We start from the raw sequence: 27,767 nt of genomic DNA on the forward strand, positions 1-27,767 counted from the left end.
CCGATGCAAAAAGTACAACCACCAAAATTTTGGTGCACCTCTTCATTTACTGCACAAGGTAAATGAAGGAATTAAGACTTTTGAAGGCTAGCTACAATTTCTGATCATGGGGAGAGCCAGGTATGTTCCAGGATTTGTGCATGTCTCACCAGTTACCATGCTACTCTTTCTTATAAAATACAATTGGCTTTGGATGAAATTGTACCTCCAATTAAACTTCATTACCCATTTACCACAGGCCTCAATGGAGGCAAGGTTTAACCTCCAAGAGCAAAGCTTGAATGCACCTGAAAACTTTAAACACTTTCATAATCCATAAATATCCCCTATATCCTGCAGAGCAACAGCACCTTCGTCTTTTTTCCTCTTTTCTCACTTTCCTTTTGCTACTACTTCTTTCTCCATCTTTCTTAATGCTTTATTTTTCCTCTTGATACCTAATTAAGTAACCTATCCCACCGCAGTAACCAGCACAGTGGTATAACGTAATACATAATTACACCTTGCTTGGTTTGGTCGTTTCTTCTTTTTTTAATATAGACAAGATTGTTTTCTTCATCTCATACATTTCTTTCGTTTGATTACTACTATTGCATCTCTCTTAATTTATCATTTCAAAGTTACAAAGGAACTTGTCTGGCAGGTGACCCTGGCATTTCAAAGTTACGAAGTCACCAAGTCTGGCAGGTGACCCTGTTCCCAGAGAAGTTCTGATAACGTGGTATAGACAGGAGCGATAGCATGCGCTGATGCTGTCTATTGAGAGCAAGTCATAAACTTGAATCCAGATTCTCTGTGATTTAATCCAAAGCCCTACACGAGTGCCAGAAGTGAGTTTTAAGAAAGATTAAAATATGTAGAGTTATCTATGAACAGCAGGACTTTACCAGTCCCTTGGAAAAGCTTTAGCTCTGCCGTATTTTCCAGTGTATGTGCTCAAGGCTATTTAAGTGCATATATGTGAGCCACTCGCACCGCGTGTGAAAACTGCGTGTGTGACTGACTGAGAACTTGAGAAGCCACCTCAGGTCCTGGCATCGCAGGAATAAAAACTGTATCCAGAGAACGAAGGGAAAAGCAGCCTGGCTGAAAATGAATGCGTGTTAACATACTGTGTGCCATACCTAAAGGAAGGTGAAAGTGCTGAGTCTTTCTCACTGAACTGTGGTCTTCCAATGTAAGGAATTTGCAAAGCTCAATTCCCTCATGGGCTATCACACACTCGTGCCATCTCAGTCCATGTGCATTGCCTACAATATAAGCAGAACATAGTACAGGTTTTCCTTTGTAATTCACTCTTAAGAAAATGCATGAAGACAGAAAAGACAGTCACACAAGTGATTATCAAGTGGAAGATGGCAGTCAGATGGAGGCTTTCTTTAATAATCTGAGTAAGAAACTTGTGAAATTACAGTTGCAGGAAATCTCTATACAGCATCCCAATATCCTGCAATGAGCTGCAGAAATCTGTATGAATACTTTTCTCCATGAGGCTCTCTGGGCATTTAATACTTCAGCTCCTCTCTGAATTCTTTGACTTTTCAAAAACAAGTTGACAGCACATTAAAAATAAACACTGCTTTATTTGCCAGATTTAGATCTTATTAAATGTACATATATAAGTTAGCTGAATGCAACGTTTAAAAAATTTATTCCAACATTAGTGTATCATATATATCAGCAACATACTTAGCAGACAAAAATGCCACTCAGATTACATGACAGTGTAAGTCAAAACAAGCAGTACACATAGGATAGTAGGAAAGTCCATCTATTTTCACTCCGTTCTGTTGTCTCAAACTGATAGTATTACATAAAAAAGTAAAAGCATAATAACAAAATATTCTAGAAAAAACAGTATAGTGTCTTATAGTAGCACTCTCATTTTGCAGTCATTTGCTTAGAACATACCACACTAAGTCTTTCCAAGGTAAAAATACTAAATTTTAATTGGAAAAAAAAAAAAATCCCTGAATGTGTTACACTTGAAAGGCCAATTTTCTTTGTCTAACTAATTCTAATGAAGCAATCTACCATTGCTTAAATTACAGTAGTTCCAACACAGAACTATCTTCACTTTGGTTAAAGGACACTTTTAGATACTTATATTAAACACATCAAAATCAAATATTCCAACAGTAAGAATAAACACACCCCCAAACTGACCAGTCCATTTTTCTTATTTTTGCCACTTTTCAAGAACACTTCAGGAAATGTATATGTATGTGAACCATTATAATCCTAACCATACTAATAATCTTTTGTCAAAATACTGCTTAACAACAAGTAAAGGCAAACTATTATGTAAAGAGGTGTTAGACTTATTTTGTTGTATGACATTAGCTCTTAATATGACAATACATTCTCTTTTCAACAGTTTCTATATACGAAGTAATGCTATGAAGTGTAAGGATATATTTTTAAGATATATATATTTCTTTTTAAATAAGCTGATCCCAGATTTTTTCCACTTTCTATTGTATGATACAACACACACAAAACATCTGTTTGTATAGCATTAAATAGGAAGTGATCTCAAAAAACAAGTTTGAAAGAAGCAAGAAGTAGGGGTCAAAACATCAGTTCAAATTCAGGGTCTGCATGCGGGGCTTCTGCATATCAATGCTGTATCCCAAACTAAGGCATTTCCTTGTTTTCCTCCATCTTGCTTTTAAATAGCATTATTCATTCACAATACATCTATTTTGCTGACATTTTTTCAAGTGTAGTATATTAGGACACTTTATTACAGGACCTGAAGAAACTAATGTTCCGTAAGCAGGAATAGTGCATCTCATGCTGAATTTTCAAATCTGTATTCAGCTTCAATCAGATTGTACGTTTTGCATAGAAATATCATTTTGCATCTCATCACCTTACGGTTTGAAGCAATTGTTTGCATTCCTATCAGTAACAAACCCGTGAAATCTAAATTAGGCTGTGTAGTTAACAGTATATGTGTAAGAAGCCGCAAAGTGCTTGCACTGTGTAAATTGTGGTGTACGCATACATAATTGTGGTGACTGATACTCTTCTTTGGCTTATACATTAAGCAGCAGAGCTAATTTATTTATACATGCATTCCTCCAATAAATCCATTACTTCAAATATATCTGAATATTCAAGAACATGGTCAGTTCATCATGAACATGAATTGCCAATATGCTTGATTTATCAAGCAAACTTACAGAACGAAGCTGAATAACTTACAGTAACGAGAAATGTACATCTGCTTCAACTCCTTGACTGGCAGCCAAACCATGTGACGTTTGTTCGAGGTAGGCACTTCAATGTTAAAACTTTTGCTAATAATGACGGTTCCACCCAAAACATTGATTTAAAACTGTTACAACATTAAGGTTACTAGCCAAGTATTCCAAGACGTAGGCTAGGTCTGCTAAGACAAAATATGGAAACCTTAAGTTGTGGATCTAGTAAACAGTACATAATTCGGCTGATACGGAATACAAATCTAAATTTTTTTGTGTATACTTGCAAGGAAGTATAACTTTCAAAGTGCAAATATAGTAAAATTTCTAATCTCTCTAGCTAGTGTACTTCAGCATGAGAGAACTCAACAGTCTGGTGCTACTTTATCTAAGCAGTCTAGGTGAACTATGAACTGCTCTCTGTGAACAGTTCGCATAGCACTGAAACAGAAGTGTGCCAAGGCAGGCATGGTTTGGCTAACACTGTACAGCTATGTGTGCAGGTTCACAGTATCACGATGCCTGCAAGCACACTTTGGAAATACACATTTCCCTATAGTGATAATTTTCACATCTTTTGCCAAATGCAAATAAACAAGGCACTAAGCATGGAAGTGTTGATATGTTTTAAATATACAGCAAAATCATAAAAATGCCTAACTGCTTCAAATTATAAAATGAGGGCACACATTCGTAAACAGCTGGTAGCTACTTCGCACACGTAGTTATTATATATTTATAAACTTGATAACTTTGTAGAAAAGCCCCATGACAAAACAGGAAAAAAAACCTTCTTGAAGATTAAAAAAAAACCAAACTGAAACAAAACAAAAACCCCCCAGGCTCCTATGTATAAGGACAATAACAACGTAAACATTGGATTATTTGACATGCTTAAAATCTTTTGAATACAAATCCATGTACAAACCATCCAGCTAGATCAATTAGCGTGGCGGTCCAGCTCCCAATCCACTGCACTGGGCAGTTATACTCCACAGCACACAACAAGTACAGACACACAGCTTTAGCCCTTTGTTGGCATTCACAGAGAATCCAAACAAAGAATCCAAGCAAAGGAGCAGCTTTGGCCAAAACTAACGTTAAGCAGGATCTTCCAATGGCAGTTTTTGAGACTGAGAAATAAGTTAGCTGTACTTCTCCAAATTGTATACATCTTTTCAAAAAACGTTGTCATTAGATGATTCCACAATATTTGCATTTAAAGAGCAAACTCTTTGGCAGATGATATCTTTATGAAAATAAATTATGGGTCTTTTTTCCTTCATTAGTATGTATTAACTGAATTCTGTGTCTATAAATAATTCCAAGTGGAATTAAGCCAATATATCTTTAAAAATTCATTCCTTCTAAAAAGTGTATAGAAGTTCAAAGCTGCAAACAAATGTTTCATAAGACACAGTGGATACGAAAAAAGCCCCAAACCCTAACCCTTGTATCAGGAGTGTTCTCCTATTTAAATGATCATGTCATAAAAATAATAATTCTCAGCACTTTCCACAGCAGGAGTCCTCTATGATATCCTTTTCATTCAGCTGGGATACAGCCTGGAACTTTGCATTTAGCAACAGGGGGAGGGCTTGATGGTAATGACCTTATCACGTGCGGTGAGCCCTTTGAGGGTAACATTCCCTATAGCGGGAATCCAAATTCTAGGATTACAAGATTACACTTATTATTCAAAGTGATGGGTAAATAGAAAACAGTGCTGAAGTCATACAGTTAAGTAGATTTACTAAACCTAGAATGCTCAGTAAGACTTTTAAAGAAAGGTCTAATATCTTTGGAGTGAAAGCAAAGGGTTGAAACTGTCCTATAGCTTTCAAGATGATGCATACTGAGCGAATCACAGATTAAAAAAAGCTAAAACGAGCTAAATCCCAACCAGTTGTTTTTTCAACTACATTGCTCTGGATAACTCCATTCTCCCTTCTGTGGCGATGAACTCCTTTTCTGTGGCTCGTTTATCACCTTGACACAGTCTCTCCTTCAGTTTTTCAAGTTCATACTCATGTAGGATTTTCTGTGTTAAATACTTTTCACGTTTTATTTTGGCTTTCACATCTGCAGGGACATCAGGAATCATCCATGCTACAAAGAATTTGACGATGAATACAACATGCTGCCAAAAAAAAAAAAAAAAAAGGAAGCCAGGAGAAATGTAACAACTCATTACCAAATGAAACACCTATTGTTTTATCTAACACCAAATAGATCACTTCTCTTTTTGTTCACAAACAGAATACATTTCATTTGGCTGTCCTGGAACAATACATAATAAACTAATGTATATCTGAGATGTGCACGAAGATTAAAACACTTCCTTTTATGCAGAAACTTTAATTCCAAACTCCCTTTTCCCTTCAGAACTTGCAAGACAGTGGCTTAATACTGAAGTGCCAGTTATCCAAATTATTGATTTTTAGCCACATTTTTTGGCCAATATACATCACTGTAAAATGCTTTCTGGATTTTGAATACAGTCATCTTGCACACAACACTTTAATGAAACCAGGAGGAGCGAAAGTGCTAGTCCTGGTGGTTCATGTCTCTTCCATCTGCATAAAGATCTTTTTTATTCTGCTGTTTTATTTCAATGAAATCCAGCAGTCTCTTCAGCTGTTTTCACTGCTCTTACTCTGAGGTTAACTTTCTGAAGTTAAAAGACCTAATTATAGTTATCATTTAGGACGTGAGTATTTGGTATTACTTAGGGAAGAAACCATTTCATACTCTCAGCAATTCTATTTTCTGTAATGTTAGTAACTACCTAGAGAATCTGTAAGGTACCAATTTCAGAAGGAAATTTTGTAGGAAACATACCTCCATAATAATTATAAAGGCCAGTTTTGCAGCAAGAATGTGCCAAAACTGCATAGTGTGTAAATATCTCCGCTCATGATCTGGAGGATATCGATAATCTCTGTACCTGTTGGATAGAAAGACATGCAAGGGTGAAATGTCATATTCATTCTGAGACAGACTACAAGCTCAGTGACACTTACAGGCAAATACAGCTGTCACTTAAGGAACCTTTTCGTCTTGTTTTAAATGGTCTGTTTCCTTTTGCAGAAAAAGGTTGCTTCTCAATTTGTTTCTATCTTATGTTTGCTTAAACACCCTCATAGTCACAGCAACAGAGTAGAGGTGAGGATGTGTGAGAAGTAAAATTTTGTACATAGGTTACTTTTTAGGGGGCAATGATCAAATAATACAGGACAGAGTGATGGAATGTATCACACAGTAATGGACAAGTATTGAATAACTTTGACAGACGTTGACAGATTATCTGCTGAACAGATGCAGGGTTTAATGGAAGGACAGTCTTGAGTACGTGTATAAGTAGGATAAAGACTCCTGGGACTTTAAAGCCAAAACACCATACAAATGTAGCTGCTTCTTAAAACGTTGGGGGTTTTTTGTTTGGTTGGTTTGTTTTGGGGTTAATTTGCATCAAATCAAGTACTCTTCTTTTACCATGGACTTCTCCAAAGTTCTTTCTCAATTCTTCTAGAACCTCCAATGCTTCTTCTAGCAAGAAAGGACTATTTTTTTAATGAAAGCAGGATGGCCCAGATCCTTGATGGTATCTAGCACAATAACGACTGACTTTAAATACCATGTCTCATTTTCAGTTTTGGAATCTAAACATCCCCTTAGTGATACTTCCTTGTCCACTTAGGCATTGCAGCCTAAAAACATTTGAAAGTGTAGGCTGAAGTTTGCAACCTTAGGGACATAAATCTCCTCCATCACTCAAAAATCAATAGTTTAATTAAGAAAAAAAAACAAAACCAAACAAAAAAACGTTAGCAATGAGACTCTCTTAAACAACAGAAAGGTGATTTTTTTCGTTACTGGCATGACCTCTTACCATCTCAAGCACTGCCTTGTTAATAGCTTAAATATTACTTCTCACACTTCAGAATGATGAGAATAACATAATTTAATTTCTAGTGGACTACTTAGATCTGCATTGACTTTTTATGCTGTATTCTAAAAAAAGTGATAAAAAATATTTATTATTACACCAACCTGCATATGACAAAGTTTTCTGGATTCAGTTTAGGCTTGTTTCTGTCAGGAAAATCTGAGATTTGAAACACTGACAAACTATTGTTTATGTATCCAGACATAGGCGAGTCTTCATTTTCAGAATAAGCATAGTAATAAACTAAACGAGGAATCATATCTGATGTGAACGCAACAATAAAAGCCTGAAAAAGAAATTGGAAAAAGAAATTAAGGAAGTAGCACACATAACTTGTGAGCAGATTCATAAAGGGGTTTTGGTACTGTGACTCTGTGGCATAATCCAGGATCTTTTAAGCAAGGCTGAGCATGATTAGGGCACTTTACCGTGGTAAAGATACTGACTGCAGCCTCTGCTGCAAGGACCAGCACTCAGTGAACAAAACATGTGAACAGTCAATTACAAGAGGCACCGAATCCCAAACATCTCCTCACACCAAACTGTCTTCTATCTGTGATAACAGCACACCTTAGTCAAAGAGGAGATGTGGTTTTAAATTCTTGTGAGAAAGGATGAACTTGAACCCAGTGTGTGATCACTTTATGAAAAAAGGGGAGCCATTTTCTCCAGCTGTATTTAAAAAAGGAAACAATGGCTACCAGCACATTTTGCCTGGGAACTTGAGATACTTAAGATGCTCAGGTACCTTGCTCATTAGGCAATACCTGCAAGTGGGTTTGTTGTCTAAGACACTTGCTGATCTGTTACTATATAATATTCTACATTAACAAGAGGCAACTCCTTTGCTCAGCAGTCTGCTTTACATTACACTTAAGATGAAATACTAGCATAGCATTTAGTTTCCAGTTTATAAAAAGTACTCTGAGCCACTGCCCCCATAGGGGCATCCAGAAGCAGTTAAACGAGCAGAATTCCCACGGAATAGGCCTCATAACGACAAGACAGAAATGTCATCCGGCCAACAGAATTAATCTACCTCTCCTGTCCCCTACGGTCCCCTCTGGGCAATCAGTGTGTTTCATCAGACTAAGCTTCAGACTGGCTTATACCATTCCAAAACACTGGAAAAGACAGAGAAGCGAATGAAAGATTATGGTCCAAACAAATGTGGATTGGGAGCCACATGTCGTCAACATATGGACAAGATGAACCACCCAAACGGCTTGACCGTATCTCCGTAAGGTAGCATGTGATAAAGTCACTACTGTTAATGAAGGAGAAAAAGCATCAGCTGATTTTTAATCTGCAAATTCTGAGTACATGGAAGAATCAAAGTTGATGTAGCACAGTTAGCATACTTACATTAGTGACAACAGACAAGATGGCCATTCCATTCAGGATTTCTTGCCAGACTCCTATGCTATGTGCTTTCGCAGCCACAGGTCTTCTGTACTGTGTGGTTAATTTCCAGGAGTCTACTCGAATCTCCAGGATATTGTTCATCAGAGCAAGAAGGGGAGCCAGGGGAAAGGACGCCACGAAAAGAGTAATGAATCCAAACTGAATGACTGTGAGGGAGAAAAGAAAAGTGCCAAAATCTGCCCCTGCAAAAGTACCCTCAGGGTGACAAATGAAACATGCAAGTTGCCACTCGCAGACAAATGGCAAACTTCTGCCAGGCTGCACAAGAAGTCATCTCCAGCCCTGGCCTGAGTTAAGTGACAACCTGCCCCAGCCCCAAGACTTCTCTAGTCCCCTAGGGCTGCCATTCAGCAGCACCCAAGGGAATGGGGCATTCGGGTCCTGTCAAATGATGCTGCCAGCAGTGCTGGATACTAATTCTTTCATGGTGCTGCAGCGCTGCTGGAACGTAACTGTAGGGGAATGGGAATGTACCCATACATCAAATCTCTGAATTACGAGAGAGGAACAAAAATAGGCTCGTTTTCCTCTTCTGCAGTTTGTACAGAGCAAGCCCATTCTCCTTTTACTTATCAGCTACACTCCCAAATGAAAAAGAGGAAATACTTTTACTTTTATCACAACCTTACCTCCACCTATTGTTATTGGTTTAGTCAAAATATGAATACCAATTCTGTATGTAATAGTTCCATTGGGGAATCTTAACATTAGTTTAAGAATTGCAAATAAAATATACAAATGATCCCTTTAGTCATTACCAAAATGAAATGTCTCTTGGTACAGAATGTGACAGTCCTCAGTGCAGAGCCAATACTGCCACTATATTTTAAAGACAGGAAACAGAACATCTTGTCTGGTTTAGGCAGTGGATAAAAATAAATGCCCGTATACCAGTCATCAGCTCTTCCATGATTTCAGTGATGAGTTCTTCATCTTAGACAAGCAACAGCTCAGCAGCTGTTAAGTCCTACTAGCTTAGCAGCCCCAGGACAAGGCTGCAGCATTCTGGTTCAGTTCTCATTCAGGAAGAGCAAGGACATCTATTAACAGGCACGGCTGACAAAACTGATTGTTCTGAGAGTATTAATTTCACAAGATCACAGCCTAGTATGAAATATCATGAAGTATATGAAATGACAATAATAAAGCTACACATCTCTAGGCAATCTAGAACACTTAAAATTATTTCTGTAGAAATAAAACAATACAAAGGTCCACTTTTCAACAAATTTTGTCCTTATAATAAACAAATATTAATTTTTTTTTAGTGTATTTTAGATTTAGTTTGGCTTCAGTTTCTAGTTTTAGTTTCTCAGGTTTTGTAAACTAATTTCATATGCTGACCTGTTCATATTACCTTTGAAAAATCCTGTTCTGTTACCCATGCTCCCTCTGCTGGTCTACTGGACTGTATCGAAGCACAAATCAGTGCAAACCTAAAACTAAATGGATTCTCCCTGACCCAGTTCGTAGATCTCATATCTGCAGTACCCATCCTTACAGCATATTTGGCACTCATCCCATACTTACAATTTCCACTGACATCAGCTGAGAACAAGAACAGAACAGACACCGAGACAGCTGGCTACACTGAGAATAATGTTCCCCATTCAAATGAGGGAAACAAACAGTCTTTGCAGCGTTTCTGTGAAATTCCCTGCAGTCTAAGATGCAAAGGCAGCTTTTTTTTTCAATTGGCCTGACCTATTTAATGATTTCCAGCAGTTAATCGTCTTCTATTTACCAGATGAAAGTGGTGACATCAACCCATAACAATTAATTGGAAGCTATTTTTTCGAAAGTGTCAGTACGAGGTGTCTTGTCCTCAATTCCAAATGTGTATTTTTAAACTTACCCATTTCTAGATATTCATAGAACAGGCCTAAGGCTCCAAATGTCTGCAGATCATGGTCTTGCTCCCAGCGACTGTACAAATTTTCTGGATTATTTCTGGCTTTCCGGCGACCCCACCAGTTACAAATCCAGCTGTATATGCAGAAAAACGTTAACAATGAGGAAGCAGATCAAGTCTCCCTTTCTCTAAGCAAGCTCCTTGTTGCAACATGCTTTTAAAAGCACAGCTTTCACAAAAAGAGGCCAAAAGCCTCTATGAAATGAGTCTACTTGTCAAAATTTGTGCTTAATTTACAGAATTTTTCTTGGCTTCTTCATATGGCAATACTTGTTATCACTCCTTCCAAGAATTTCCTGTCTCTAACATGGGCATCTCAGTGTAAGAGGTAACTTACGGTACAATGGCCTCTTGGATATTTCCCCAGATCTGTTTGCCAGCCATGACTATGGTGAGCTGTGTCGTCAATTCTATCAAACAGCCCGCAGGATCGCACTGGCAGAGACAAATTGGGGGTTAATGGACATGGATAATGGACATTACCCAGATAAACTATATTCTACTACTGCATAAATGAAAGAAAGAAAACAAGAAGAGTTCTTAAAACTTGTTAGGACGATACTTAATTTTCACCTAGACTGCCAGCTAAGACACCCTCTCAGGAAAGCTGTTACAGAAGGGCTTTCAATGCGCAACGTGCTTGATAAAACACACACCAAAATAGAACGACCATTTAAAGGCAGAATAATTCAGAGGTGCCTCAGGCTGACCACTGTGCAGACAAAGTCGGGGCAGCAGGATCTGCGTGCACAGCCCCAGGAAGGTGAATCTATGGCGCTCAGTTAGCTCTCAACCCTGACCTAGCAAGAACCTGCATTTTCTATTCGTATCCCTACACCAGAGGTATTTAAACACCTGCCACTATCTGGTCTCTGGTGTTTGCTGAGAACACTAGTTTTAAAGTTTCAACTCCTTATTGAAGCCTTCTTAAGAATTTAGCAGCCAGACCAGTATTAGGAGATGCTCTATCAGTAAGTGCACTGCATTACTTCATTGTGTTTGCATGAAGTTTTTCCTCCACTATTGACTCCCAAGCAATGCTTCACACTAAATATTGTATTTCATCTCTGTACAAACAGCATAATTAGCAATGAAATGAGGGAAAAAAGCAAAAGCTTACAGATGTGCCTCTTACCAAATGGTTTCCCTGAAAATGTAGTGCCTCAAAAAGCTTATGAAGATATCCAAAAGCCAGAGACCATTTCCATTTATACTAGTTTCCTTCAACCTAGAGGATTGCTTTTAAGACTTATGGCGAGATCCACTGGTATTTCAGGAGAACTGAGGCCGAGAAAAGCTTTTTGATTTTTCACCCTTGTGGCTGAGAGCCACAGATGTTCACTGCTGGTGCTTCCCTGACTAGCAACAGCAGGAGTCGTCCTTGGAAGCCCCTCCATCAGCCTCAGGATGGCCAGCTGAGGTCCAGCTCATTCCAGACCAAACCTGCAGCTGGCAATTTATGACTGCACAGGTTGGAGGGGATAAAGAGTTTAAACTAGTTTATTATTATTCAATCCACCTTAATCAAGAAAGTCCTACCTCTTCATTTCGCCAGCGATTAAACATGTATGTGTAGGCACCTGGGTAACCAACAAACTTCCCTTTGAAGAAGGCCACGTAGAAGCAGGATGAATAGTAGTTGACAAACTGGAACAGAAACATTTTCATAGTGAGCCTGTTCTCATACTCCATGTGAGTTCTAGGAATCTCTGTGAAACCAGAAAAGAGTAATTTTATTTTCCTTTATTCCCTTTAAAAGGATATAGATTCATAAATACTCATGACCCAGAGTGCCTTTACATCCCAAAGGAGGAAAAAAAAAAAAAAAAAGAAAAAGAAAAAGAAAACCACCTACAAACAGTTCAGCAGATGGAATTCTCAGACACCCTCCCCTTAATTTACAATGCAATGCTCTGAGTAGACAGGCAAGTGAAATTCATTCTTGAAACATTTATAAGCTTCAATTTCCCCTTCTTTGACTGTCCACTAGCACTTGTCCATCCCAAAAATCTTACACTATTTTTAGGAGATCGAAGATCAATCTCAAACATTAACTAGCAGGGTCTTCTAGGCTATGAAAATTTTACTGTTGGCAATGCACATGATAAAGAATTTTTTTTTCCTTTGTAGTAGAGAAGTATGTTACAGTATTGTTTTTTTCAATATGCTGTATGTGTGTAACTTATATTGAAATCAGCAGAAACTGAATGGGTCCTGAAAGAGGAGACTCAGAGTGGGGGGAAGAACAGGGAAGGATACAGGCATCTCGGTGGTACTGAACATCACCAAGCCTTTGCTTAAGATTTTGCTGCCTTTGTAATCACATTCTCCATCTTTTTAAAGGTAGCCCTATGCACACTATTGGTAAAATGTCCTATTAAATGATGACATATAATCAATTAAAGCTGGGAGAAAGGGGAAGAAAACATGTCCCTCTGAACTGGTCAGGACCTGGCAGACGTGTTGAACTCACCGCCCTACGGCAAAGTCATTTTATATATCCAAGCAACCTCACGTTTCCAAGCTTGGCATAAGTTTGCATGACAGAAGGTATTTACTGGGAGCCTGCAGCGTACAACAGAGGAGGCAGTACTCAGGTGAGGTATTCTGCCTAGGCTGCAGCTCATTAAAGTATTTTTATTGGCAATGAGCTGTTCAAATGTTTATGTCAGACAGTTAATGTTCAGAGCACCAGAGGTAGGTTATACCTGCACGTCTGAAAACAAAATCTGGCCTAACCTTTTTAAGGTATTCAAGAGTGTCAAGAGTTAGAACGGACACTCCTGACGGCCGCAGCCAACATTTCATACTCTGTACCCAACCGCATCCCTGCGCCTGGGCTAAGCGCAGCTGCCACGGCCGCCAGAGGAGGGCAGCAGTCCCACAAAAGTAAACACTGAGTTGCCCTCTGTACTGGTAACCACAGGTAGTGCTGACACTGAAGAAATTAATCCTCCACACTTGCAAGCAGCAAAATAATACTGCTGAGCCTTCATGCTTATAATTCATGCCCTTCAAGAAACAAAGATTAAAAAATGTTGATTTTCTGGTTTGGGTTGGATTTTTTTGTGTTTGGTTGGGGTTTTTTGTTTGTTTTTTTTTTTTTTTTTGCTAGGGGCAATTTTACTTATTAGTTGTTCTGTCTGTCTTTGGTCTAATTTGGCCAAGTGAGAGAAACAATACAGATCTCTGAAACAAGAGATGGTCCACGATAAATCAAAATAAATCCAATGTAACACCCCATTAAGTTTCTGCAACAAATACCTTTCAATTCTTGATTCCACTTGTAAGACCTCATAAAAAGAGATCACCCAACTGTGTTTATGACAGCTTACAAACTACAAATACCTAATACTTTCAGCTCTCCCCCCGCCCCAGCTGAATATTCTGCAGTTATTTCTTTCTATAAAGCACCTGCAGGGACTTGTACATCTAAATCATTAAGGGCAAACAAAGAAGGGCTCCAGGGAAAGATATTTCCAGCAAGCAAGCAACAGTCAAACATAAAATCTGCTACAAAGCCAATAGATCTTTCTGGGCCGGCCAGCCTGCAGGCTCCTCCAGCTCTGGAGCGAGCCCACTGCAGGTAACGCTACCAATGGCTACAGCCACCGTGACACATCTTGGGCCCAACTTCTCAACCTGCTCGGTCTCTGCCTTCCATCTGTATTAACTCCAACTCTGTAAATCCATAGCTAAGGGAAATAGTGTCAAGAGAAAACCCTGGAAAATATACTGTCCTATCCCACCCCCCAGCCTCCTACCTTTTCCCCCAAAGAAAGAGACATGATTATTTAGTCTTTTTTCTTGTAAAGATGGCTGTGAAAGCTGTGATCTGTTTTTAAAAATATATCTTCAGGATTTCTAATTGAAATATTGCTAAATCAAGACAGTTTGATGTTGCTCTGGTAACTCTAATATAAACACATGATAATTTTTAATTATGTTCAGAACTATGATTGTCTCTGTAGACTAGTTTTAATATAAGCAAACACTATACTGAGAAAAAACAGCTTATGATAACTATTCAAATGCAGGGAAAATGTTCAGTATGTCCATGGATACAACTGAGTCGTCACTGCAAGCTACAGACTAACGTCCTAGTGCTCCCACTGTGCCCGAGCTGAGAACAACTACATAAAGCACCTCTAGATGGGTTCTACCTTTAGTCATTCCTTGAGTTTTGTCTTCAAGTACACTGCTTACCCATATCAGTAATCCAGATGGCTATTCTCTCATATAAGAAATTCAGTATCATGATGATGACAAAATTCAGGCATGAGGCTGTGACTGAAGTTGCCAGCTGAGGGGTCAGTAATCCACTGATGGGCTGTAAAGTTTGAGTGTTCTCCATCAGGCTGGCAAAAGCAGCATACACCGCAAGACGATACACGATCACAGCTATCATGCTAGCTATAATCAGAGACACCTAGGGAAAGGACAGAGGTTTGAAATACACTTACAGCTCAGTATAGCTATATGCATGCAACTTTTGAAAGAAGATGTAAATCATCATGCTTTATAGCTTTTAAATTTTATTCTTTATGGGTATGAGTTCAGCAGCACTGAAATGCAAAGTACTCGGGCAAAATACTTCGTTATATTAGACACAATAAACCCAACAAAATTACTTTGTTAATACAAGAAAAGCAGACAATCTAATACCAATATTAAAAAAAAAAAAATAGTGCAGAAGGATACAGACTCATACAAATGGAGATGGAAGGGACAAGTTAGATAATATTGTCCACCCTGAAATTCACCCTGCAGATATTTCTACAGAGAAATGTGTAGATATTCCATTGTAGTGAATAATACTTTTTTTTTTGCCTTTACTACAAATTTTTTCAGTATGGTCTAAAACCAGCACATAAAGCCAGAGAAAATGTTATCCCTATGCTAATTTGTCCAATCAAATTAATGACAGATTTCCAAGGTCTTTTTTTTTTTTTAATCTGAATTGAAGTGCATTTTGCATGACAGCAGGAAATCTGCAGGAGAATAATAAAAGCATGTGTTAATATCATGACTAAAACGAGTTTGTGTTAATGTCATGATTAGAGATGATCAGCAACTCTGATATATGTTAAAATGATGATGCAAAAAAGATGCTCACCCAGAACAACACTGTAGTTCCTGAGATGCAGAATCGCACAGCCTGGCTAGTTATAGGCAAGTAAGGCTCCATCTCCTGAAACAGTCAAGCAAGCACAGCACAGTTCACAAATCCATAATCTTACTCTAACGTCAAGCAGCACACAGAGCTCTCATCAGCTGTGTGAAAGTGCCCATATCTGAGGAAAACCATCCAGAACCCCCCCTCTCTAAAAGGGCAGATAGGACATGATTTTGAATGTGCTGGGGGGGTGGCGGGGAGAAGATCAGGACAGAAGTGGCCATAACAACGCTAGAAGTAAAGACAGTCCTTGGAAAGAATGGTTGAACCTTTGCAAAAATCAATCAGTAGCTGAAGTAAAAAGACCACCTCCTTCATTAGATGAACAGGACAGAACTATTACTGTAATGCTAGGTCAGCTGTCATACAGCTCTGAGTCCAAAACTGGACTGAATTTTAAGAAATTCTTCATGTTGAGTTTCTTAAAATGGTCATTTACTTGGGCATACCATGCTTTTCCACACAGCCAGAGAGTGTTTTCCTCCACTCCTTCAATTTTTTTTTTTTTTTTTAATTGAAGAAATGGCTACATCCATTAGTTGCCAATCTCTGCTGCAGCAATCAGGCAGCCAGGTCTTACCCAAGCGAGTATCCCCATATAGCACATGAACAATTTTCCATGTTCGTGTAAAGTTCTCTTTTTCGCAACCAATTCTAATTCCTAAAATACCAGATTACATGTATTAAGAAAGGATCATTTAAGAACTAATGCCAGTGGAAGAAGATTTAGTAAAACATAATCTGAATTTGATAAATCTTTGGGACAAGGCATTGTAGTATGCTTACACTCCTCTTGGACAAACGGGCACCAATTACTACAAGTGAGCACAATATTAAGTATATTATCAATAAGTATATTGAACCAGGAAATGCTTGTTTTGACAACAGAAGATATTGAACGCGTAAAATGTTGTTGAAGGGAGTTTATTTTCTGTTGCACAAAAGCCCACAATGTGCTGAACGCACTGGCATAACGCGGTGTCATTACGCTGAAGACAACGGCGGCAACTGAGCAGCACGCTCCTCCCTGACACAACCAAGCAGTAGCAGTTGTTTTACAAGCGTTGCTTCTTGATGGCGACATTCTTCAGTCAATCGGCATGCTCATAGCAATGTGATTTTGTTTGAAGTGTAATGTGCTATTCTCTCAGGAGAGATATACTGCCTGGATCTGCCTAAGTATACTTACTAAACACAATTATCAATACTGTAGTCTCGAGTCACAAGTTGTTTGATCATGATAACAGTTAAAGGCTCTATTAACAGAACGATAAAAAAAACAGCTGAAGAGGAGATACAAGCACAGATATCAGGTGGCTTTACATAGGCTCATAATATATTCTATACAAAGAACAAGTGTTTCGCACATTCTAGGCTATTCAACAAGTCTTCTACTTTAGAACAAAATGTAGGCAATAATGTGCAATGACAGAGCCTAGGTTTGAATGGAATGCTTCATTATTTATGTAAATTAATATTCTACTGTAATCAGCAAAACCAGATTTTAGCTATGATCTAGCTAAATAGTTTAGCATCATGACCAAATGAAGTGTTAATTAAAGCCTCAAGATGGGCAATTTCTGTTTCAGTGCACCTAAAACTTTGAATCACGGCCAGGAATAATGAGGAAACAATTTTCTCAGCAAAGCAAAGCCAGCCTTGGGATGCAAGAAACTCAGTGACCTGTATCCATATTACCTTATCACTGTGCAGAATTTACTTATTTGAAATCACTGTCCTTTCACGTGTTCAGGATTGCACATTATCTAATGAAAGGAAATTACACCACAGCGTGGCTAACCTGTATGGTTTGCTATAACTGGGTATTGCTAGGGATCACTGCTAAACCCTGCTGCACAAAAGCTTCAGAAAATCCACCAAGGTAATAAATTCACATGTCATAAAATAAAGGATTGTACAGTCATTGAATTTTTATGGTAATTGCTAATGCATACTTAGAAAGCACAGAACGGTGCAGTATCTCATTCTGAGATAAGAAAAATATATTATGGTCCAACTTCTGTTTCCAAAATTAAGTCCAAATAAACCATCCTACCTAAGAAATCTGCATGAATTGAGAGAGAGAACAATCTTCTCCCTCAGGACAGGTCTACAAATGCACCTCACCCATGCCATCTTTTGCTGTAACCTGCTGCGGCCGATTCACCTCGCCAGACTATGGGTTTTGGTCCACGCTGTACGTAACCACTGCCTACGAGTCAGCCCATTCCTCCCCTGTCCTCACACGACTACCCTCTGCGGCAGCCCGTTACTTCAAGCGCACAAGGGCCATGAACCGCCTGTGTGATTTCCCCCTGCACTTTCCTTCAGCTGCAGCAGAACCACAGTGGTTCCGCTGGTTTTGGTCACTGTGCAGCCATGTAAGAAAGTGGAGGGTTTGAGCCTGAGCATCCACAGGGATGCAAACTAGCAAATAACACACAACAGGCAGACATCTGTTTTCAATTAGCTGAACTACCTAATCAACCTAATCAACAATTGATTTACCTGAAACTGTTTTCCTGAGCATGTAGAAATCAATACCTCAGCAAAGCGACACTCAAAGTAACAGTGCATGGTTATCAAAGATCTCTGCGTGACTACAGCGTACAAATGACAGTTATAAGAACAGCAGCATTAATGCTGCATGTGCAGAAGGGGAAGGAGAGACAGAAAAACTGTCTCATGAGAAATAAGATTAGTGTATATATTTTCTAATAATTAAGGAGAGAAACCCTGAAAGATAGGGCTACTGTTTATATAACAATGATGCTTCCCATGTTCTGGCTAAGCTGCTATTTCTTTTCTGAAGACTGTGTTATCTATATCTACTTATGACTAGTGAAAATAAGTTATTTATATACAGTTCTAGGAAGAGGAACGATGATTTAAAAATATGTCAAATTGAGGTGGTAGATGTTGTGTTGGAATGCAACCATCCTATCCCTAAACTTGTCACATAACTGCTACCTAAATTAAATTTAAATGAAGACAATTAACATCTAGTAGGTATTTACATAGAGCATTTAACAGAGTTAAATAGTGTGGTTAATTGTATCTCAATTAGATTTTAGACAAAGGGCTTCAGCAACCTTCATCTGTCTAGCGTTCCCAAAGTGGTTGTATATCAGAAACAAAACCACAGCTAGTCCCACTTTTGTATCTTTAGATCAAGACTGCTCCTTCGTATGTTGTGCAGGGATGAGAAAGGGTGCTTTTAAAGGCGAGAAGGTTTCAGAGACTGCTACCTTGAAATGTGAAGGACACTGTAAAGATGGCGTTAGCCAAGTGAAAGCTATAAACTTTGTGTTTGTGTTCCTGATTTAATATATCAGTTTCCTGTGGAAATTAAAATCAGTAAGAGGATAATTAATGAAAGTTATGCACACTCCAGAGGCAACCCCCCCACGTTCTCATTTATTCTGTGTCAAAAGCCTAGATAACAAAAGACATCTGCAGGAAGATGTCTTCCAAGAGATGGGGCATGCCGGTCATGGGCAAGAGGTGGCTGAAGTGCTGAGTGCCCTCAGTTACTGTTACCTTCAGACTGGAAAGCAGGACAGCCACACCGCAATGGCCCTGCGCCAGGGTCAACAGACCCTTGAAAGGCCGGGCTATCAACTCCAGAATTTAGTGACGCTAACACAGCTACGCTGCTTTTGGCAGTTAAAGTGTTTACCTCTGATACTAGTCACCAGAGGGCAAACCTCAGCACTCATCAAGTGGATGCCTTCAGCGAGAAAACAATGCGTTACCAAATTCTGCTTTGATATTCGATGCAATCTATTGTGTCCAGTGAGGGCGTGGTTGGCATCACGTTCTACGTATTTAAGCCAAACTCGCTGCTACCATAAATACTGCTCTGTGGAGATGCAATAGCTGAGGGCCTGCCCTGCTCCAACATAAATGCGGCATTGCTTATGCGTGTCACACAAATCTTTACCTAGCCATGAGACACAGACTTGTTCCTGAGGCAGAACTCACGCATTATCAAAGTATCTTTCAGCACACCACTTAATTTGCATGCATGTCAACCCAGCAGGCTCGTTACCTGAGTTACAGGATTCTTCTTCTTTTGGGTACATTTCGCCTCGTACTCAGGCCTCAGCTGGAGTTGTTGCTGTTCCTCTTCAAAATCAACCAAATCCCACTCATATTTCAGTCTAGCTTGCCGTCTCTTCCAAAACTCCAAGAAAAGTGTAACTGCAATTTGGAAGCGTTAAAATACAGTTAAGGGAAAAGAGAACAAGTTCATGAACCAAGTTAAACTCACTTCTGCACTGGCTTCTATTATTTATCCTCACAGTGTGACCCATCTATTTTTATTGACTACCTATTAAAGTTCACAGCTAAGACCATAATATGGATTAAGCAATTCATTAGCTAATTGAATTCCAGAAGTGGATGACAAGGAAGACACCAAGACAGGGTATTTCCATGGTTATGATGACCATGTTCAATTACTGTTTAACTACTTTTCATAGGCAAATAGCAATACGGAATTAACAAAGGAACAGGATAATTCAACTAACTGCTTGTGTATAAACCTGTAACACACAAACAACTATTACACATAAGCAGAACTGTTTTCAAGTAGTGTGTTCAAAGATTTCTGTTGCTTTTTGATGATTATTTGATATCATGGTAATTTTAAAGATAGTGAATGTCTGATGCTTTTCATACGATCAAGAGTGAGGCTGGCTTAAGAAATTTTTAAGTCACTAGAGGAAACTGATTTCATATATAAAATAAACAACTATAAAAGTTATGATGTTATATAACATTTAAAAAGCCCTCTATAAACGACTTTAAAATGTAAACCTTTGGTAATCGGATTGTTCTTATTTGAAGTGGAGAGGCTTTACGGTTTACAGAAACACAGGAAAGCTTATCTTCTGCAGTTCTAAGATCTTTTGCTGGTACTGCCTGAATGACTAATCCATGTCACTCAAAGGCTAGTGCTTAACACCAAGAAAAGTTTAGGAAAACAGCTATACAACATCATCTTATTTGGGTTTTTTTTGAGAATTCTCTACGAAAACGTTAGTGGCTAGGTCCTTCAATAACAAATACACAAATAGCACACAGAGATCTTTGTGTGTTAATGAAATATCTATATTCAAATCAAAGATTTAATTATGATATTTCATACAAACAGTATGAAACACGAGACAAAGTATTTAAGAAGAAACAATAAATACATTATCCTGCCTCTATAAACCTTCACAGAGTTTAAGAAAAGAACATGTATTCAAGACAATTCAATCTTAAAGTCTGAACAAGTATCACTTGGTGTGAAACCATCTTATAGAGTCAGGAAATCCACCTATTTCTGCATCATCAAAACATACTATAATGTATGAACTTCACTGGAGTGGAAGCCAACTGATCCTCATCCTAAAAGTGCTGCTAATGAAGTGGTAGTGCTGGACCACCACACCCAGTCAAAGGACACAAAAGCTCTCTACTCCCTCACAAGGACACTGATAATGTGCAGGGCTCAGCAGAGAGGACTCTAACAAGGACTGCATAAGGTTGCACCACTCTGTCTTAGGTTACTAAGGAAAGAAACAAATGTTAGCAGTTAGAGTACGCAATGCTTATGATATCCTAGATATCTGCTGAATTTTGTTTGGTTTTGTTTAAGTCCAATCCCTCTGTAACTTTGAATTATTTTTACTCTTTCATCACTTTTTGCATCTGAGGCAGGACATTAAAGCGAAGCCGTTATTCCTCTTCTTCCCACTTCCAGTGTCCCTCAGCAGTTTGGCCAAGATCTCCTTATCGCTTGACATAAAACTTATCAAATGTACTCACCCCATATGCCCATGAAAATGGCAAAAAAGAGAGTTGCCACGTTGTCAAACAAATGGGAATACTGCAACAGAATACACAGGAACAGGTCGGTACCAAAACAGTTTTCAGTATGAACAAAAATGACAAGTGGCTGGAGAACCAGTTACAGACCTCTGAGGACACACAGGTGGTGTTTAGTCTCCAGTACTCACACTCTCGGTCACAAAGAGGGCACATGATGATCTCTCCTCCAATTGCAGGGTCACAGATTTCTTTGCTGAGGAGAAAATATTGTATAGTGTCTGTTTTCAGAGCTGCTATATGAAATTTCTTAAAAAAAAAAAAAATTAAGAGCTTCATTTGTTCAAAGCTCAACATCTGCAGCTTCACAGAGAAGATGCCAAGTCTTGTCACCTTCACTGGTGTTAACCTGTAGTTGGTCACGGCAAGCCAAGAAATGTAGCAGCTGCTACAAGGAGGAGAACTAGCAATTCACTTGGTATGGGCTTTCTGATTCTGTCAGTAACGAATCAGAAGTCCGTAAGGAGCTGTACTGCACATGCACTGCCTTCAGGTGAGATATAAACCATGTTATTTCTCATCAGGTTAGTAACACGTTCAAAGCTTTTCTATTAATTCACGTTGCTATCCACAGCAAAATTTGCTACTTCAATTTAACTACTAGAGTGGGTGAAGTTTACAATCCTATGATAGTCCTTCAGTATCCAGAGAAATCTGAACATGTATAGCAGTATTCCCAGGTGAATTCTGAACTTAGCTAAAATCTAAGTCTCAAAATGACATAATTCAATAGAATGGATGAGAATTTTAACCTGTTATTCATCTTTTATGGTTAAAACTCAAAATTTTCTGGAAGTCTTCTTGTAGAAAACAGTGAGCAATGAAATGTCAGCCCTCTTTTCCTCTCCCCACCCATCCACCCCAACCCCCTCCCCGCCCCCAAAATCCCTGAATACGATAAATCTTGGGACCCTTGAAGAAGCAAATACAATGCTTATTTAAAAAGAAGCAAACTCTGGCTTCCAACATACTGGATCCCTCTTTGATGGGAGAGCACTGCTGATCTGTCCTGTACTCATGCTTTGGGTACAAATGATGACCTACACAAAAAGGTCAATGGACTACTCTGCAAGACAAATTAAAATAGAAAAGCTTAAGGCAACAATAAACACTTGAAACAAACAATTTTGAGATGTCAGTGGTACTCTTAGGACTTTATGTATTGCAGGTACTCCAATATAGAAAGCTATAGCCAAATGGCAATAAAATATTGCTTTTCACGTACAAATTGAGTCTTACTAATTAATAGTCACAAGTCCACCACCATTTCCGTCAATAAAGGTAGCTGAAGAACAAATTTGTCTGCTCTGACAAGCTTTAAAAGCTTGTTACCTGTTTTTTTGCAAGAACAAAATTTTCATGTTGCTTAGCTTTTCCCATTATAAGCCCAGGAGATTTTCAGCATTACACTCACCTGCTCATATTTTCATCCATTGTAAACAAGCCATAAAGAAAACAGATTAAGCCAACAACTGCTGCAAGGAATAACATCTCAGTGTAAAATCCCAGCCAGGCAAAATAGATTCCAATCTTCTCACCATAGTACTTCCTGAATACAAAAAAATGCAATTAATAGGAATACAAAGCAAAGTTTAGAACTGCAATAGAGCAAACTGGCCAGAGTCAAAATGAAACACTTAGCAAAATTCTCATTTAACAGAAGAGTAAATGCATTGATGTACACTGGAAAAATGGGATTTGAATCTAGCTGTGAGAAGTTACATAAGCTGAATGAACAAAATATATAGCCTCTTTTGTCGCTTTTTTCCCCTCCTAGCAGAAGCTCCAGCTTTAAAAATCACTCTTTCCCCTTCCCACAGGATAATGTAAATGAAGATTTACTTTTTTGATTTTCCAAGGAGTTATACAAATGAAACTGGGCACAACAGTTCTGATCATATGGTTAGAATGAGTGGGTAATTAACAGAAATTGGTTGTGTTATGAATGGGGCAACTGTAACCTGTGAATAAAGTAATGGTTTTTATGCATCATATGAACTGAATCAAAGAGATCTTGGGTAAGGTTAGTTTAAATTTGGGTTTAGTACTGAATTAAGAGTCAAGCTTCAGAAACTGATTTTATCAGTGTTTTTTCAAGTCTCTGTTGAAATTTCAAATCAATCTTTAAAAATTGTGGCAGATATTGATTATAAAATGCAAGGTATCCTTCGTATGTATTCAATACAGCTGAATTATCTGTAAGATACCTGACCCCGGGAGCACTGGCTAGATTGAAAGAGGCTTGATTTGAGATAAAGCATTTTTCCAGTTGCTAGTAAAAACCTGTGCCGTGTCCTCCAAGGACCTAGTGCCCAATTAAGTATCCAATTCTTATCAGAACTCAAAAGTAGTAAAAATTTCCTAGGAGGATCAAGCTACAAGTGAATACATGCTTGTATTACAGTGAAAACCAAGTAAACAAAACACAGGCAGTATTTTACCTGATGAGGTCCAAAGGCTGTTCTTTGTAGAACCGCAAGAAACGGGCCCACTCCATGTACAGCGTGTACCTCTCATTGTCACAGTTTGGATCATTTGCCTTCTTCCAGTACTGGCACTGTGAGCAAATCAGAGCAAAGGCAAAACACCTCATCGACAGACTCAAATACTACATTAAAAGAAATGAACATTGACGATGATGATGCATGCCTCTTAAGATTATGCCAATTAAACTAATTTGAAATTCAAACTTAGCACTCTACTTCACCACTTGATTTAAGTAGAACCCTTTTTATATACGTTTTAAGGTAATGTTTATCAATCTTAGACATTAAGTCAACCTGTACTGTAACCACATCATGTTACATTACACCAGTGTTGTGCTGGTACAACCTACTCATTTGCACTGGTAGAGTACTGCAGTGAATGCATTGTTCCTTTATACTGGTGTAGCATATGCAACTGCAGAAGTTCAGGCTTCCCTAAAATAGAAACCCACCATTTTACTCCTGCTTCATTAAAAATAATGCAAATTTAAATCCTGTTCTCTGTACTTCTGAATCAGGCTCTCATTGTAAATTGCACAGCCAAAAGCATTTCACCAAGAGATGTAAACTAGGGGATATAAATTAAAGTTGTTTCCTGCCTCCGGCCATAGCACTATAACGTACTCCGTGCTGTGGTTTCTCAAGCTGTAATGCAAGGATATGCAAAATGAAATTCTGACACTAGTTAACTTCAGTGGTGTTCATCACTATCATGTATCTACCTGTCAAATACTAAGAAAATTTTGGAACATCATCAGTTTCCTAGAAATTAAACAGCACAAAATAACTGCAGTTTCTCACAGCTCTTGTAATTTTATTTTGTGTTGTAGAATTCTGCCTTTAGAAATATTTGGCTTCATTCCGTTTGTGATCTTGGTTTTCCTTTTTTTCTCAATCCCAAGGAAAAACATGAAAATTGGTTTCTAAATTGAAACCAAGAAGTTTAAACAACCTAAAGTTTGCATTTTTAAAATATTTTAAAAGATTAAATAGTTATTTTTTAGACAATGATTTGCAAGTCTGTCTCATGATTTTGGAATTTTGACATACAATTCCTTAGCATTGGTTGTACTTGTACAGAAAAGATTCTTGTACAACTGCTTTTTATTATCTGTGGTTTTGGTAGTCCCAACAGTATGAAGTACTTCCCAGCCTAGACTAGTCTTCTACAGCCTAGACTCCGATCAGCTAAACTTTCCCTCTGAAAACCTATAGAATGTCCATTTATCCATTTCTTTTCATTTTCTAAGGGAGGAAAAAATATTTAAACATATAAATCTATATAAAGTATTTAAAAATATCTTGTGGTAGAATTCACAGATATAAATAAGCAATTTAAGTTCACTGAGGCATTGTGACAAATCTCAAATAATTATTAAAAACAAGGAGAGAATTTAAGATTTAAGCAATACATTAAACACAACATTCAGAAGGAAAAAAAAAGAAATTAAAAACCAAAAATATAGTAACCCATCTCTCTTTGTTTTCTCCAAGGGATTTCAGGGCTAAATCCACATATGTTGTATTAAAAACTGACCCTACCACAAAAATAAGCACCAGTATTTACCATACTGACCATACTTCCAGTATTTGCAGTTGCTCACCAAAGCTCACTAGGAGATGGACAAGCGACCACCCCACACTGAACTGTAGGGCTCACGCAACTCATCTGACTTCAATCCCAACATGGTATCACCCCAAAAGTGTTTATATAACTACAGTGTATGTACTCACACACCCTACACACACACACACACTGCTGAATGTATGCATCTACAGCAGGTGTTCATTCCTTGTTGCAATCTTTCTAATGTACTACCGCATAATCTGTATCACAAACACTATAGGAATATACTATGGAATAAGTCTCTTACACATTATGTGACTCACACATAAGTATATCCTAACAACTCAGCTCCTGTATGCATGCACAGGAAGAAACATTTCAGCACATAAAAGCCAAATAGCAGGGCTGGCAGATGTGTCTTGTGTATTATAAAACAGAATCAATTACTGGGACAAATGGAAGGGTTTGAGTGCATTTTCATTTCTGCTGAAAACAGCAAATGTCACAGTAGGTAAAAGTCAAAACACTGGGAAATGCTCAAGGGAGCAGAAAGCTAAAATACTTACATCATGAAGAGGATATGCAGCTGAATAGGTACCATTATTTAGCAGTCTCTTAATCCCAAATTTTTTCTTCCCTTCTTCTGTTCCATACGGACAACGTGTAAGAATATAATTAACCTGAGATTCAAACACAAGGATTTCAGACCCTTCCTGCTTTAAGGCCATTTACCAGAATGGCCATTTAACACAACCTTTAATGGTCATGCACTGTGTATAATCTGCAGGAATAATACACAAAAGCAAAAATTGTTTCTTCAGAAGGCTCTACCCTGTATGAGACCGTTGAGGGCATCTAGACATCTAGAAGATCCATTCCAACAAATACTATTCCAGATTTGTAAGAAAGATGCACAGGCATCTAGGTTTCCTCATATTTACCCACAGATATCGCAGTTTACATACTCCTTCCTTGCATGAATATTCCTACGGGACTATGTAAATTTACATGTAAATAAAAGTAGACAAATTAAGATACGTACTATTCTGTTTCTCATGGATGGTGAGAAGAAAGTGCTCTCGTCATTAATGAGGTACAGCTCCTGCTTCTCCTTGCTGAATGGGGCCGTGAAATAATCCGGTTCAGGGTGCATCACCTTCTCGGGAAGCCTGAGCGGTGCAAGCATGCAGTCCAGGGGGTTCTCCACCATTGAGGGAATGTCATTTTCCTTGATGGGAACTTTAATGTTCAGCACTTCTGCATACGTGATCAGAACCTCCCATGGGGCATGGATCTTCACAAAACAAATCTTACCATCTTCAGATTCCTGCCCCAGGAGAGTTAAATCGGACATCAGACTAAACTATGTCTTCTTGCAAGATTTATGAGAACAGTTGCTATACAAAATTTATTGCCTCTTACATATTTTTGAAAGCTTTTTTAAAAAAAAGGAGGGGGGAAATAGGGGAATTTTTTTAATAAATTTTTTTTTTTTAACTGAAAAGTTTATCCAAGTGATTGTTTGTTCATAAAGATAATCATAAAGATAATACTAAAAGCTCGTTTGACTGAAGAAGTCAGCATCCCGTGTTCTCCAGTTACTAAACAGAACAGTAATACTAATCAAACATCCTGAGGTTGTTACACCAGAGTCCTTCCTCATCGTACAACATCCAGTGGGCATACGCTAATCTATTCACTCATTTCCAAACATGTTACTAGTTAGTAGGGGGGATTAAATCTAGCTGTGAGCGTACCTCCCATTTACATGGGTTTAAATGAAGTCACAGCCATTTTGGAACTGCTTTCTTTTTGTTATGAAACCAAAAGCCATCACCTCCTCCTGAATTAAAATTACTTTCCACAATTCTTATGAACACATCTGGAAAAATAACTCAAATAAACACATTAAGCTTATTTCACTTAAATTTGTCGTACTCCACTGCAATCTGCTAGAAAAATTTATAATTTGTCTCAAAGAAACATAGTATACATTAATCAGTAATTTGCAGATCTATTCCTTTGGTCCTAATTTTTCTCTCTTTTTTTTTTTTTACCTTCTTATCTTCCGTTTCTAATTCCAAACCAGCCTTTTGCAGATTGCTCTCAAATTCTTTTCTTCTTTCCTGAAGAGAAATAAACACATTTTATTAAGTTAGCAACTAA

At 38.2% G+C, this 27,767-nt stretch overlaps 1 protein-coding gene across 7 annotated transcripts in view; it reads right to left on the reverse strand.

The window, feature by feature from the left end:
* Window positions 1-1,563: 1,563 nt before the first annotated feature.
* The window catches only part of ANO5 (anoctamin 5), a 60,852-nt gene continuing 34,648 nt past the window's right edge, over window positions 1,564-27,767 (reverse strand). For 6 of the 7 annotated variants that reach the window (XM_075163297.1, XM_075163298.1, XM_075163302.1 and 3 more), the window contains 17 exons: window positions 27,659-27,727; window positions 26,644-26,928; window positions 26,168-26,281; window positions 23,990-24,156; window positions 22,963-23,097; window positions 21,639-21,744; window positions 21,489-21,549; window positions 19,723-19,874; window positions 15,612-15,686; window positions 14,702-14,924; window positions 12,035-12,204; window positions 10,833-10,930; window positions 10,439-10,569; window positions 8,524-8,729; window positions 7,263-7,444; window positions 6,051-6,156; window positions 1,564-5,349 (listed from right to left, as the gene is read on the reverse strand). In XM_075163297.1, coding sequence (XP_075019398.1) covers window positions 5,128-5,349; window positions 6,051-6,156; window positions 7,263-7,444; window positions 8,524-8,729; window positions 10,439-10,569; window positions 10,833-10,930; window positions 12,035-12,204; window positions 14,702-14,924; window positions 15,612-15,686; window positions 19,723-19,874; window positions 21,489-21,549; window positions 21,639-21,744; window positions 22,963-23,097; window positions 23,990-24,156; window positions 26,168-26,281; window positions 26,644-26,928; window positions 27,659-27,727 — 2,502 coding nt within the window. In that variant the 3' untranslated portion in view covers window positions 1,564-5,127. The remainder of the gene's footprint in view (window positions 5,350-6,050; window positions 6,157-7,262; window positions 7,445-8,523; window positions 8,730-10,438; window positions 10,570-10,832; window positions 10,931-12,034; window positions 12,205-14,701; window positions 14,925-15,611; window positions 15,687-19,722; window positions 19,875-21,488; window positions 21,550-21,638; window positions 21,745-22,962; window positions 23,098-23,989; window positions 24,157-26,167; window positions 26,282-26,643; window positions 26,929-27,658; window positions 27,728-27,767) is intronic. The other variant, XM_075163301.1, reaches the window with a different exon arrangement.

This window comes from Calonectris borealis, chromosome 14, assembly GCF_964195595.1.
Source record: "Calonectris borealis chromosome 14, bCalBor7.hap1.2, whole genome shotgun sequence".
Lineage (NCBI taxonomy): Eukaryota > Metazoa > Chordata > Aves > Procellariiformes > Procellariidae > Calonectris > Calonectris borealis.